Here is a 13,030-nt window from a genome sequence, read left to right on the forward strand (position 1 = left end):
TTTGGCTAAGCACAATTCGTATGAATAAAAATACAAACATGGCTGTATATATTCATAGATCCCATTATACTTTGTATTCATTTGTCATTAGTTAAGTTATTTATATGGTATTACTGTGAGTAAGATTATCTTTTTCATCTCACCCATATCTTTAGGCTAAAGTTAAAAAATGTGACATGACAAACCATGCATTAAATTTTAACTTTAGATCGAAAATTAGAAGATGAGATTTCTTTCTCCGAATCGATGTTCGATTCGGAGAAAAACATGAATGATTTGGAATTGAAGCCAATTCCAAATACCTGCTCGCGGACATACGGATTTTTGTTGGCAATGTAGCTGAAGGCATGTTTTAAAGATGCTGTGTATTCAAACAAAAACCAGCAGAATCACAGACAAGCAGCTGATACTTGAAGAACCAACACGAGATATAGACTTCATTTATACCAAACATGGAGTCACATCTAAAGAAATGACAAGTCTGGGTTTCACAACTGGATAACTTTTTAAAAAGTTTTCGTTTCAGCAAGGATACTTATACGTGTATTATGAACCATGATTCCAACTAATTGGACATGTGTTTATGGGGACTATTGACCTGGCGTTCACTGTACCAACAACATTATAGACGCAACATATTGTACCAATAATGTTATAGGAGCAATTGTACCAATATTATTGGAGCATTGTACCAACAACATTATAGAAGCAATTGTACCAACAATATCATAGGAGTAATTGTACCAAAATTTTAAGAGTAATTGTACCAACAACATTATAAGCGCAATTGTACCAACAACGATATAGGACCAATTGTGCCAATAACATTAGAGGCGCTATTGTACTAACATTACAGAAGCAACTGTACCAATAACAATATAGGAGCAATTCTACCAACGACATTATTGGAGCAATTGTACCAGCAACATTATAAAAGTATTTGTACCAAAAACGATATAGGACCAACTCTACCACCATTATAGAAGCAATTGTACCAACAACGTTCATTTAAGAAATAAACAACGTTATTTAGTGAACATGGCGTTATGAATAGCAATTGCTCTGTTGGCATATTCCATGATGCGCGCTAGCGCATCATGGAAAATATGCCAGCAGAGCAGTTGCTATTCATAACGCCATGTTCACTAAATAATCGGTGTTTATTACTTATATTTGCATCATTTTACTCGCAAATACCTTGTATTAGCCTAGACCTTTACATTTATATAGCTATTACATCAAAAGTAAACATTCAGACTGTAATGTATCTTTCTAATTCACATAGATTTGTTAACAGAATCAGTGATATGTTATAACAGTAACTCCTTTGAAATGTTATCAAAAACTTGTTTTAATATTAAATACGTCAATTTTAATGGAGTTGGAGAAAAACACATGATGTATCGTATAGTGGTTTAAATCTATAACGTCATGGAAAAGTATATATAACGTTACACCTTTATGACGTCATAGTATAAAGACAGAGCAATTGCGATTATAGAGAAATAATTGCAGCTCCTCCGTATTGGCATACAGTGGGAAAGAACAATGGAAATGCAAATATATCCTTATATATTTACATTCACGGAGTATTTTCTCCTCTATTTCTTAAAAGCAAACCTATTGCGATTCAATGAATCTACAAAAACATATACATGTATGTGTAAACATTTGCATAGGTCAAGAGGTCATATCGCCTATCATATAAGCTTAAGTTGGCTTTATAATTCTTTTTTATGTATACAAAACAACATTTAGGTTCTTAATGTTTTTATGTTCTGTCTTCCTCATACGTAAGACTAGTATAGTAAATAAAAAGAATTTACAAAAGCTCACAGATATAACCTTTGTTAGTAAGCAACAAAATCTGATGAAAAGCCCTAGATTTGATCGCATGTCCATACAAGTTCATATCCCAGAGAACAAGTTTGATATTGCTGTTTATTTAGCAAGGAATACGATCCATCAAATACGACTATTATACTCGGTTTTCTTAATGAAGTTAACGTCTTCCTAGCATGCTCTAAAATTGAACGTTATGGCCATTTCTGGTCCCGCCGTCACCAAAATTTTCCAATCACTCAACTATGTACTCAACCCAAATTTTTACATAAAGAGGTCAAAATTCCGACTTGAGGCTGAGTATTGGCATGAAGAAAGTTGGTGACGGCGGGACCTGGTATCAGAGTCCAAGGTACACCACATCTTACTCCTCACCCTGAGTCTGTTCAGCCAACATGTAGACTATTGACCTCAACACGTTGAGTAGATTCTCCAACTTTTCCTTATGCTCTCTATAGGATATAAAGAGCGAGGAGCTAAGAGCCACTCAAGAGCTTCTGTAAGGATGTTCATCATTGAAATTATAATGATCTAAGAAATATCAATATCAGTTAGGTTCTACATATTTTGCTATATTTCTCAGTTATATATATATTCCAGACTGATTCTGTAAAATGCCTCCATATTTCCCTACTCTAAAAACGTAACACAAAATCATCCAGACTTTAGTTTTTGTTTGTTTATTTCATGCACCAAAAAGGTTCATCTATGGTAGCAACAAAAAGGTGGTGTATAAAACGTATATCCATGGCTACTGTAGGCACGGCGACTAAATATCCTGCTCAGCAGACGAGTCTCCATGACAACGACAAATTCAAAGAGGGTTAAAAATTTGAAGAGATACAATTATTTCAAACAAATACCGGTATCGTTGACATTACTTTAACATTTACTTTAAAAATAATTTCTATGGTATAAAGACAGTTTCCATCTCCCTGTGAAACGAAAATGGGAGAAACAAATAAGCACCTTGTCACACTGTCTATGATTATGACGCGGCAAGGTCAACGGGTCAAAGTAAGCTGACGCAAAAGGCACGGTTGTTATGGAGACAAGTCGTCTTTCTTATAAATAACTTAATGAAATATTAACAAATATGCTATACGTAAAATGAAAAAAAAAAAATGTAACGTAAATATGAAACTCTAACATCCAACAAAAAAATGTTTGCTTAATTAATCAAACACAACCAAAATGAGGTGAGGTACGTATAACGGACGAAATGTACTGTAATGAACGTGTTGGATCAGGAAGGATAACTCTTGATAAATTTCATTTTTCAGGAGAGAGAACGAGAAAAAATAAAATGGAATTTATAAATATATAAACAATGTTTCATCATAGGAAAGGAAACAATAATACTTTTTTGTGTCTTCAGTTTTACAACAGGTGATTTTCTTATTGCACATTTTGGATTTAATCATCCACCTGACCCAACGAAAGTTGAGTAGTAAATAATACAGTTTATTCTTTATATGAAATCAACTATCCCATTACTTGTGAAAGCAAAGTAATTCACTACAACAAAGATAGTCCCTTTGTAGACTTAGCATGAATCAAAAGAATAACACATTCATTGGAGTCAATACAATATCAAAGAACTCTTTCTCTAGCAGTAAATCATAATCTTTTTTTCTGGAACATAATCCTACAACTACAAATCAAAAATAACAAGGACAAAAAAAAAAAGCTCAGCATGCCATTGAATTCATTCAAACTAAATTACAAAATTCTCTATTGAAAAAAAAAAATCAAAACAGTTGAAATGTGTCATCAAATACAAGTGACACATTACGTCATTTTGTAGAATAACAACATTAAATATTCTCTCGAGAAACCCTACATAGTATTAATGTATAAAATTGTCTTCCATTCATCTGCGATCATTTCCTCATTCCATTCATTCACACAAATCACAAAAAAGCTGTATTTCTTAAGGTAGTACACTGCTACAAAAAGCATATAGGACTTGCCAAGGATATATAAATTTCTTGCATTTGATAAATAAAATCAAAATATGTTCAAGAAATCTTTATACAAACGGTAACCCATTCATGTACGTACGATGGTTTGATGGCTGATGACTGAGTATTTTGGTGTGCAGGTACATCATTTCAGTGGATGGGACTAAATGCCTCTCGAACAGTACAAAACGAATGAAAAGCTTTTTTTTCTAAATTTCACAATCAATCCATTTTATAATAAATGCCTTCACAATTGACTCTTTTAAATTCATTTTTTTTTTATAATCAAAGTCCCCATAATTTGGCAATTCGTTGAAGATAACTGATATCCAAGTGTGCAGTTTTAAGATTGTCATTTAAATGATGCAACCACAAAACAGGGGAAAAGAACATGTCTTGAATATGCAGCAGACAAATACATTTTCATACCCTTGTGTAATGCAGCTTTTTTTCTTCAAAACATTAAAAATTTCAATGAATACATATATGTTGTACACACTTGACCAAAAAATTACAGATTTGTTCATCAAAGACTTGTTTTTGCATTAGAAATACAGAGGACAATTCCAACACCTCAGCTAAACAGCAAGTAGTTGGGAGTAATGGCAACCTCTGACATTTTATGGCCACATCAACTGTCTTGCGGCACGGATGGATAACTATCTTGTAATTTGATTGGATGATTCTTGTTAGCAGTCTGCAGCCAATGAAATTTTCCCTCTTGTCCTGTAACAAAATAGAAAGCTTTTTCAAACCATGAAATTAAAATTGAAATACAGGTGACACTCGATGGCTCGAACTTCGATCTCTCGAATTTCTTGATCTCTCGAAGTGAACTCACGGTCCCAATTTTTTTCTCTATATAACTAAGCAAATTTACTCTTGATCTCTCGAACTCCAATCTCTCGAAGTTCTTGATCTCTTGAAGTAAAACCTGGGTCCCGTTATACATATTTCATTGTTTTTCACTCTTGACAACTCGAAGTGGTTCCTGTGTACACACGCGGCCAATCAAGCGTATAATTATAGCTCCGCGTGGACCTTACCTGGATGGTTGAGTGAACTCCTGGGGGCTAGCGTGGTAGTGTTAATTGGTTGATTACGTAAGTGACACTACCCCTTGCTTCCTTCAAAGGGTAGATAGGCAATTTGTAAGTGATCTATAAATTTCAACAACTTGTGAATGTTACAGTAAATGCTCTTTATTTAAAATATTCTAACGTAATGATTAAGAAAACATAATATGCTTAAAAGTTTGTTAACGTAAAAAAAATACACTTAATAACCACACAAGTACGTTCTGTATTGTTTAAATTGAAGTAATGTGGCAGAAAATACGATTGAAATCATGTCAGACTATCTTTCCATGATATAAATATAAATTTCTGGCTACTATAATTTTAGAACCAAATTGACCGGAACAAAAATTTCCGGATTTTTTTAAACTTTCGATCTCTCGAAGTTTAATCATGGTCCCCTGAAGTTCGAGTTATCGAGATTCACCTGTAGCTAATGAAGTTTTTTTTCTTTGTACCATGATAGAATGTGTATAAGATTTCGATCAGAGAGAAAAAAAAAACCCACATTATAATTGTCTTTCCATTACAAATAATTACTTACATTGAACTCGTTGTACGTAATTTCCGGGGAAGGTTCCAAACATCCCCGTCCGACAAGAGGTTCCGACGTACCATCCATCGTCACATTTCTCCATTACATATACCTCGTCCTGTTCCCATAATTCCAGCTCATCATCGTTCATGGGCTTATATGCATAAATAGCTCGATATCTGTAATAGAAGATGCATTCAGTCAACAAAATGGTCAGTTTATCACTGAACTGCTGTTAACTATACAAGCAGCAAACCAAGTCTTAAAAAATGTATAAGGCAATATCTTATTGTTAATATTATAATGTAGCTACTACACCTTTCGAAGAGTATATATAACCTCGTTGGAACATAATAAATTATCTTATTTGGAATAGGGATCATAAACATATAAGGAATTTCATGTGGGTCAAACAGAATATTCACACTACATGTAATATGTGAAAGTGAACTACCGATAAATGGAAAGAAATCCACACACAAAACAAATTCCAGACATAATGTGTTGGAAAGATGTGCAAACATATAGGGACACAAATTCTAGGAGATTTATTCTTTTTTTTTTCTATTATCACAACATACTGGATGGTTCACTCAAAGCTTACCGTTCATACAAAATATTCCCTACCACCATCATATTAAGCATTTCTCTGACAAAGACAAAACATGGAATCTAACTACAGGTTCTGGAAATATCCTCAGATGAAGTCAACTTAATCATGCAAAATTGTCTCTCATTTTTTTTTTTCAGACATGCAAATTTAGAAGAAGTATCACAAACATACCATTACTCAAAAAAAGTACACAAATTTACAGTTTATTTCTTGGGATGAACTATTCTATAATATTACAAATTGCTTATTCATGCAGTGAAGCTCTGAATGAATATCATTTAAACAACTTTACTCACCTACTTAAGGCTAAATCCTCATCTACATTCTTATTCCTATAATGATCATTATTGTTTTCCATATAGTTTTTATTAGCACTGGGGGAGTATCCCATTTGTCTGTCAGAGTGTGAGGGGGACAGGGGCCCTCGCCCCGTCCCGGGGCTCTGCCTTGATCGTTGTGAATACTGATAAGATTCCCCTCCATTGTAATGGGGGGCATGTCCGTTGTCCATTCTGTCGTAATAACGTGGGGACATTGTCTTTTCTAGGCCAGGGCTCGCGTGATAGCCCTGCACATGTTGTGGAGATATTTCACTCTGTCTGTTTCCATATCTGTAGGCTGCTGGTGATTTGGGGGAGAATGCTCCTGGGGATGGCTGAGGGGGAGGGGTGGGGGCCTCCATACTAACTGGGGACAGCATCTCTGGAGTACCTGTTCAAAGTGATGAAGTGTAAATTATTAATTTTTTGTCTAAATAGGGCAAATCACTACACAAAAATCACAGGTTAATATATTAATGCAGATTTATTAGTAGACATGACTAGGAGATGTGGCCATTTTATAGATAGTGATTTTTTAATTTGAACAGAGAACAGATAGATGCATTTTATCTATAAATTATGTAATCTGCAGAATGCAAATGAATTTTATCATACAGAGATATCAATTACGGTAGTAAAGAAAACATAGTAAGCTCAAAGATGACTGCATGTATAGACCCAATAGTGATTAAAGGCAAAGCCAACTAATCTAAATGAAGACAATATAATATAAAATTGGTAAAGGATGAGGAAGTATGAAGGAAAGAAGAGTAACAAGGGAGAACAAAAGACAGGTGTCCTGATATATACCTCTACCTGTCATAGGTGTGGTGATAACAGAGGGGGCAGGGGTGACCAGTGGTGTAGAGGGCTCGTTAACCACCTCCACGTAGGCCACCGGGAAAATGCCCTGGCGATTTCCCGCTCGTCCCTCAAACCAGTTCTCATCCACTCTTCTCAGTAGTGTCACAATTTCTCCCTGTAAATACAGAAAACCAAATAAAGGTCATCATGTGACAAATCTGGACTTTCTAAGGTTTCTTTGTTTATCATATCTATATGCAAAGAAACTATTTTCATCATATTGATCTCAATTCACTTGGTTTTAAAGATAGCACTGGATTTCAACAAACATCTTTGGAACAAAGTGCAGAATGAGAGAGGATGTTAGTTGAATACCTTGCGTAAGGAAAGCTCCACATTAGTCTGTCCGTTGAAGTTGTATCTGGCCCGGGCCTGTCCCTCTGATTGCCGGGCTGCCTCCTGGGCCTGCTCAATGGAGGTGATCACCTAGGGAGGGAGAAAATGTTAAAAATTAAACTTTGTCTTCTTGAAAAACATATCACTAGTAATTATGACTGACTTTCACTTTATTTTGGTACATATACACTGTATACACTGTTGTTAAAGATTTTGGTGAGTTTGTACCTCCACGTAGTTACTGGGGAAGATTCCCTTTCTGCCATAACGCTCTCCTTCAAACCAGTTTCTGTCTATTTGACGAAGGAGATACAAGATGTCACCTTTCTTGAAAGAAAGTTCCCTAAAACAGAAAGTAAATCATCAAATGAAAATCTACAAGACTGACAACAAAGGGGAAAAAGAACTACCAATGACTTCCCCTCATTGTCAAGTGTTCAATGTATGACTATTTTCAAAGCAAAACCTTTTGCATTCATAAATCAAATGGACATTTATACCTATGAAGTAAACTCTCCAGATGCAAGCAGAGAGATTTTAAAATCTCATCAGCACAGCACATGTACTTCTTGCAAATTTTACAAAAAAAAAACATCTGAAGGCTTCAGAGAAGTTAATATTCCCACCGATGCTGATGATCTGCCTGTACGTACCTGGGATTTTGAGCATTGAAGGTGTACAGAGCCTTGGCTTTGCCCTGAATCTGGAAGCCTCTCCTCCTGTCGGCGGGGACTCCATAGTGAGTGTTGATGGTCACAGGTTCGTCAAATCGGTCCGCTGGTATCGGCGACTTCTGAGAGGGACTGTAGATACCAAACAGCATTTCATTAATTCAGCGGTTCACAGATTTGAAAAACAAAACAATTTACCGGTAATATCATTATGTTGTTCAACTGTCGCTTGTAACATCACACCGTTTTGTGTCAATGGTGTAAAGAAAACTATCAATAAAGAGATGGGTGTTCAAACAGAGATTTAAAACTGCAGACAGATCAAGAGAAAGTTGTGAAGACAGCTAAAGTGAAGATTTGAGGAAGAATGTGAGGTTAGAAAGCCAGAAGCCTTTGATTCTCAATTAGTAAGTAAGAAGCGTTGTTGTTAAAGACATCACAAATCCACTGGCACAAATGAAAACAACAGGAGCTTTCTGATGAAACCAAAAACTTTGGAAACATTGTAAGGAAACTTGTTCATCCATGCAAAAATGTCTTACACCATTGCTCAACATTCTGAAGCCATTAGAACTAAAAACTATTAATTACCATTCCCTTTGCTTTGCATGTGTTAATCTTAACAAAGTTTGAGCCAACCTGAACGAACTTTACTGCAAAAAGCAAACTAGTATATATCCCAATTAATAAAAGTATCTAATTTTTTTCTATATGTATATATACTCTAGGCAATGATTTGTTAAATATGTACCAGGTATACCAAATAAATAATATTTGTGGTATACAAATATGACTGCGTTCAATTAAGAATGAAATAAACCAAAAGCATTAATGTTGATGGCAAAATGATGGAATGTTAATCATATTTGGATGAGATGAACTTAGTTGGGGGGAGACTTAGCTCCCCTTTTTCCAGAGATTAGTAGCGGTGTATCCGGCAGGCAGCGTATACTCACGTCATATTGGGGTCTTGATTTATGTTATTGGGATTGCTGGAGGGGACAAATTAATTTCGAAAAATCAGAATATGAAATCATAGTTGTGGATTAAACTCATATGTACAAATTGGGTTTCCCAAAGAGAGAAATTTAAAAATAAAAACAAAATCATTTGGATAAATTGGGAAAGGCTGTAAGTGATTAATAATCTTAATGTGCAATATATCAAATAAGAATGGTTAGGATTTTTTTCCCCACCCCCTGAATCCAAATATATCCTATTTAATTGATTCAACAAAACAACATTAGGATGTAATAATGTAATAAGAAATTTTTGTTTACTCTTCCCAAATTATTTCTATTTTTTTCAAACATGACATGATTTCTCTAGTGATTGTACTTACGTAAAGAAATCGTTGTGTCGCCTAGCCTCAATATCAGCCTCTTCCTGAAGTATTTTTCGGCGTCTCTCCTCCTCGTAAAGCTGTTCCTGTAGAACATAGAACGAAAAACAACAATGTTACATGTACTCATTTGTTACAACAGCTTCTTTAATTCAACATCTGTTGAGTAGATTCATGCATTACTGATATCAAACAACATCTTGGTCAAAAAACAGCTTTATGAGAAAACTTCAAAAAAAAATAATAAAAGAAATAATATGAACATAAGAGCTTAAAGCAATATGAGCTGTATATTTTAGAATTTTATTTTGCTGCAAAAACCTGCTAGTATGATAAGTCTGCATTTAACTTTAACTTTCATGATAAATAAGATTTGAAAAAAATCATTAATTTTTGTCAAAGGAAATATTTCTCTTCTAGGGAATATATAGGAAATCAATTTTTGTACAGGACGACAATAATTCAATTTTGCTCCAAAAAAGCTTCTTAACGGCCTTTTCTACAAAAATATGGCTAACAGAAATTTAAAAATCATGATATTTTTGTCATTTTAGTAGAAATAAAGAACATTTTAGTAAAAAAGAATTCAACATGAAAAATGCAGCTCATATTGCTTTAACTATTAAAACTTCATGATGATCTATATAAACACATATTGGATTATTATTCAAAATCTTTTGATACATTGTATAAACTCAATAAAAAAGAAGAATATTGTTATTAAGCAAAAAATGTGTGTATCTGTGTAATTGATCCTGTGGATAAATGTTAATTTAAATTACCAGTCGCCTTCGTCTATACTCCTCCTCTTCCTCTTTCCGTCGCATGTATTTGGGGTCGTTAACTGGAGATGGCTTCCTCTGGTCAGAGGTGGTGTGTTTGAAAGCTACAAGTATATGTATATTATTAACTTCAGGTCAAGGTAAAATTAATTAGGGGAAATTACACACCCACACAAAAACATGAAAAAAAAAAAAATGACCGAAAAAAAAAAAAATCAAAAATATATTCAGGTCAATTATTGTATATATTTTTACAAAGGTTTATAAAAACCAAGGAATGTAAAATTTGACAGCGAAATTAAAACTGAACAACAGTACAGGTAAGACAAAGGACATACATGAGTGCTAGCAAGGTTACAAGATAAATAAGATATTAAATTGTTCATCTACATACATGTAGCTAGAATAAAGGAGCAGAAGCAATACAAATCATTATAGAGCTGAAAGCAAAGAAAATCAAAGATTTCCCAAACAGCTACTCAAAACACAGTCAATTTATAACAAAAAATTCTGCTAATTTGAAGTGCCAATGAACCATTGGTAGAAGGTAGTCTCTACACCTGTGATCCTCACAGGGCTACTAAAAGGGGGGACTGTGTGACATTAAAAGTCAGTTTCAGTTTGCATTCAACATTAACAACAAGATTAATTTTTTTTGTTGGCTGGATGTTAGTATAGATTAAAGTCACAACTGTTAATCAACTCAGTGCTCCAAATGATACGACATTCCTGCTTGTAGAAACATTAGGGACAATATCTCGACCAATAGAAATCACGACCAACCATGCCACATATAGTCCACGATCAGATCAGGTACAAGTTGGAAATTTTTCATGCAACTGTAATTTTTTTTTTTGAAAGAAGAAGAGCTAATCGATCTGACATGTAAAATAACTTACACTTTTTCCTCTCTGCACATTCTAAACAGGTATAGTACATTCAAAGTTTTGGGGAATATTTCACATTGCAATTGTTAATGTATTGGACAGAATTTTTTACAAACCTTTCTATATTTACTTCATGCTCGATAAAATGATTTCTTAAAATTCCAGTTACATTTGTAATATACATACTGAATATGTTTGTACTGTAAGAATTATTCTACCTGTACATGTACCGGTATATCATACATTTTTTCATATGTGACTTCATGCTCATAAAATGCAGATATATTTTAGTATAGTGTATAACATTATGCAAGAGTGATCGTGTGCAATAAAACTGGAAAAAACTTGACCTAATAAATTCTGTTACAGTATTTCGAATGGATATTTTTGTAACTGTCCATGCTAGTATGATTCCTATACTCACCCTTCTCAAACTCTTTCAGAAAAGCAAACTCCTCATCAATAGCTGGGGATACAAAACGTAACATCAATTTAAATGGGGGAAGCCTATCACTTGGAGCACACATTACTTGGATTAAATTTTTGGTTGTTGGCCACACTTTTTCACCCAAGTAAGACACCAAAAATATAAGTATATTGCTATATAAACCCTTTTAATGCCAAAACCCTAATACAAAATATATATAGTGTGTGAGGAGCAAGCCAACTACTGCTGGTGAGACCAAAGAAAAACACACGTCAATCCAAAAAAAATTTTTAGGAGACAAATCTACTATAAGGCATTTAGATCTTGCCCAGCAAACAAGCAATACCTCCATTGGATTTGATTGGGGAAGGACTTGTGACCCCTAGCTGTTCGGCCGCCGATAGGCTACTACGTTGCCGAGGCAACTTGTAACCTCCTATCGTGATAGGGTGCTTCCGTACGGGAGGGGCAGGTGCCCCGTTAACCAAGTGGTTATCTACCCTGACTACAACTGGTTCGTATATATTGTAGAAGTGAGGTATGAGCTGAGGTTGAGGTGAGTGAGGAGGAGGAGGGACCTTTGGAGGCACCGCCTGGTCCTGCTCTGCTCTCTTTTCTATTTTAATAAAAACATGCAAAACAGAATGAAGAAAAAAATATTCGAAGGGGAAAGAAATAAAAATCATGCATGCAATACAGAATAACATAAAGCATGAATGTATATACAAAAGAGTCACATATCCTGAAACTTTAAACATTTGTTTTGGACTATTGAGTAACATTGACTTTAATTTGGTTTGTTAAATTTTTTTGGAGATTTTCCCCCTATGTATTCCACTATTTGTAACCCCTGATTAATATCATCCTCCCTTTTACTAACTTTTCTGGAATGCTCTCAACATAACTCTACATGAATAATCACACCATGCAATTAAAGTAAAACAATGATGACAGAGAAGTTGTTGTTTGGAAAAGAAACAAGCAAAGAATCAGGAAGACATGCAAAGCTGGAGGGTGAGGGCTGGGGAGTCTGGGAAATGAAGTTTTATGAAATAATGACCTGCTATCGTCATGCTCTGCGTCTGATCTTGTTGCCCTCCAGATGACCTTGGTAGAGTTCCAGATGACCTTGGTAGAGCTCCAAATGACCTTGGGAGAGTACCACCACCAGCATTGTCACCCACTTTGAAAGTGGTTGGTGCCTTCCTGCTAGGAGCAGCTATTGTGTGATAATACCGATCCGGCATAGACTGTTGCAAAAACCCTCTCTTCAAAACAATGGGAGACTTTTTCTTTATTGGCATGTCTTGTTTGATCCTTTCTTGACTTCTGACATCAGACTTTGATGAAACTGCCACTTTTAAAGGCTTC

At 34.8% G+C, this 13,030-nt stretch overlaps 1 protein-coding gene across 35 annotated transcripts in view; it reads right to left on the reverse strand.

Annotated features, from left to right (window-relative positions):
- Positions 1-4,454: 4,454 nt before the first annotated feature.
- Positions 4,455-13,030, reverse strand: part of LOC128165855 (sorbin and SH3 domain-containing protein 1-like) — a 67,534-nt gene continuing 58,958 nt past the window's right edge. For 29 of the 35 annotated variants that reach the window (XM_052830739.1, XM_052830753.1, XM_052830736.1 and 26 more), the window contains 11 exons: positions 12,006-12,275; positions 10,346-10,449; positions 9,564-9,649; positions 9,178-9,213; positions 8,204-8,353; positions 7,779-7,893; positions 7,530-7,640; positions 7,161-7,329; positions 6,327-6,741; positions 5,427-5,596; positions 4,455-4,532 (listed from right to left, as the gene is read on the reverse strand). In XM_052830739.1, coding sequence (XP_052686699.1) covers positions 4,531-4,532; positions 5,427-5,596; positions 6,327-6,741; positions 7,161-7,329; positions 7,530-7,640; positions 7,779-7,893; positions 8,204-8,353; positions 9,178-9,213; positions 9,564-9,649; positions 10,346-10,449; positions 12,006-12,275 — 1,628 coding nt within the window. In that variant the 3' untranslated portion in view covers positions 4,455-4,530. Of the gene's footprint in view, positions 4,533-5,426; positions 5,597-6,326; positions 6,742-7,160; positions 7,330-7,529; positions 7,641-7,778; positions 7,894-8,203; positions 8,354-9,177; positions 9,214-9,563; positions 9,650-10,345; positions 10,450-11,244; positions 11,266-11,656; positions 11,699-12,005; positions 12,276-13,030 lie in introns of all 35 variants that reach the window. The other 6 variants (XM_052830744.1, XM_052830745.1, XM_052830721.1 and 3 more) reach the window with 6 other exon arrangements.

This window comes from Crassostrea angulata, chromosome 10 (genome assembly GCF_025612915.1).
Source record: "Crassostrea angulata isolate pt1a10 chromosome 10, ASM2561291v2, whole genome shotgun sequence".
In the NCBI taxonomy this organism is placed as follows: Eukaryota; Metazoa; Mollusca; class Bivalvia; order Ostreida; family Ostreidae; genus Magallana; species Magallana angulata.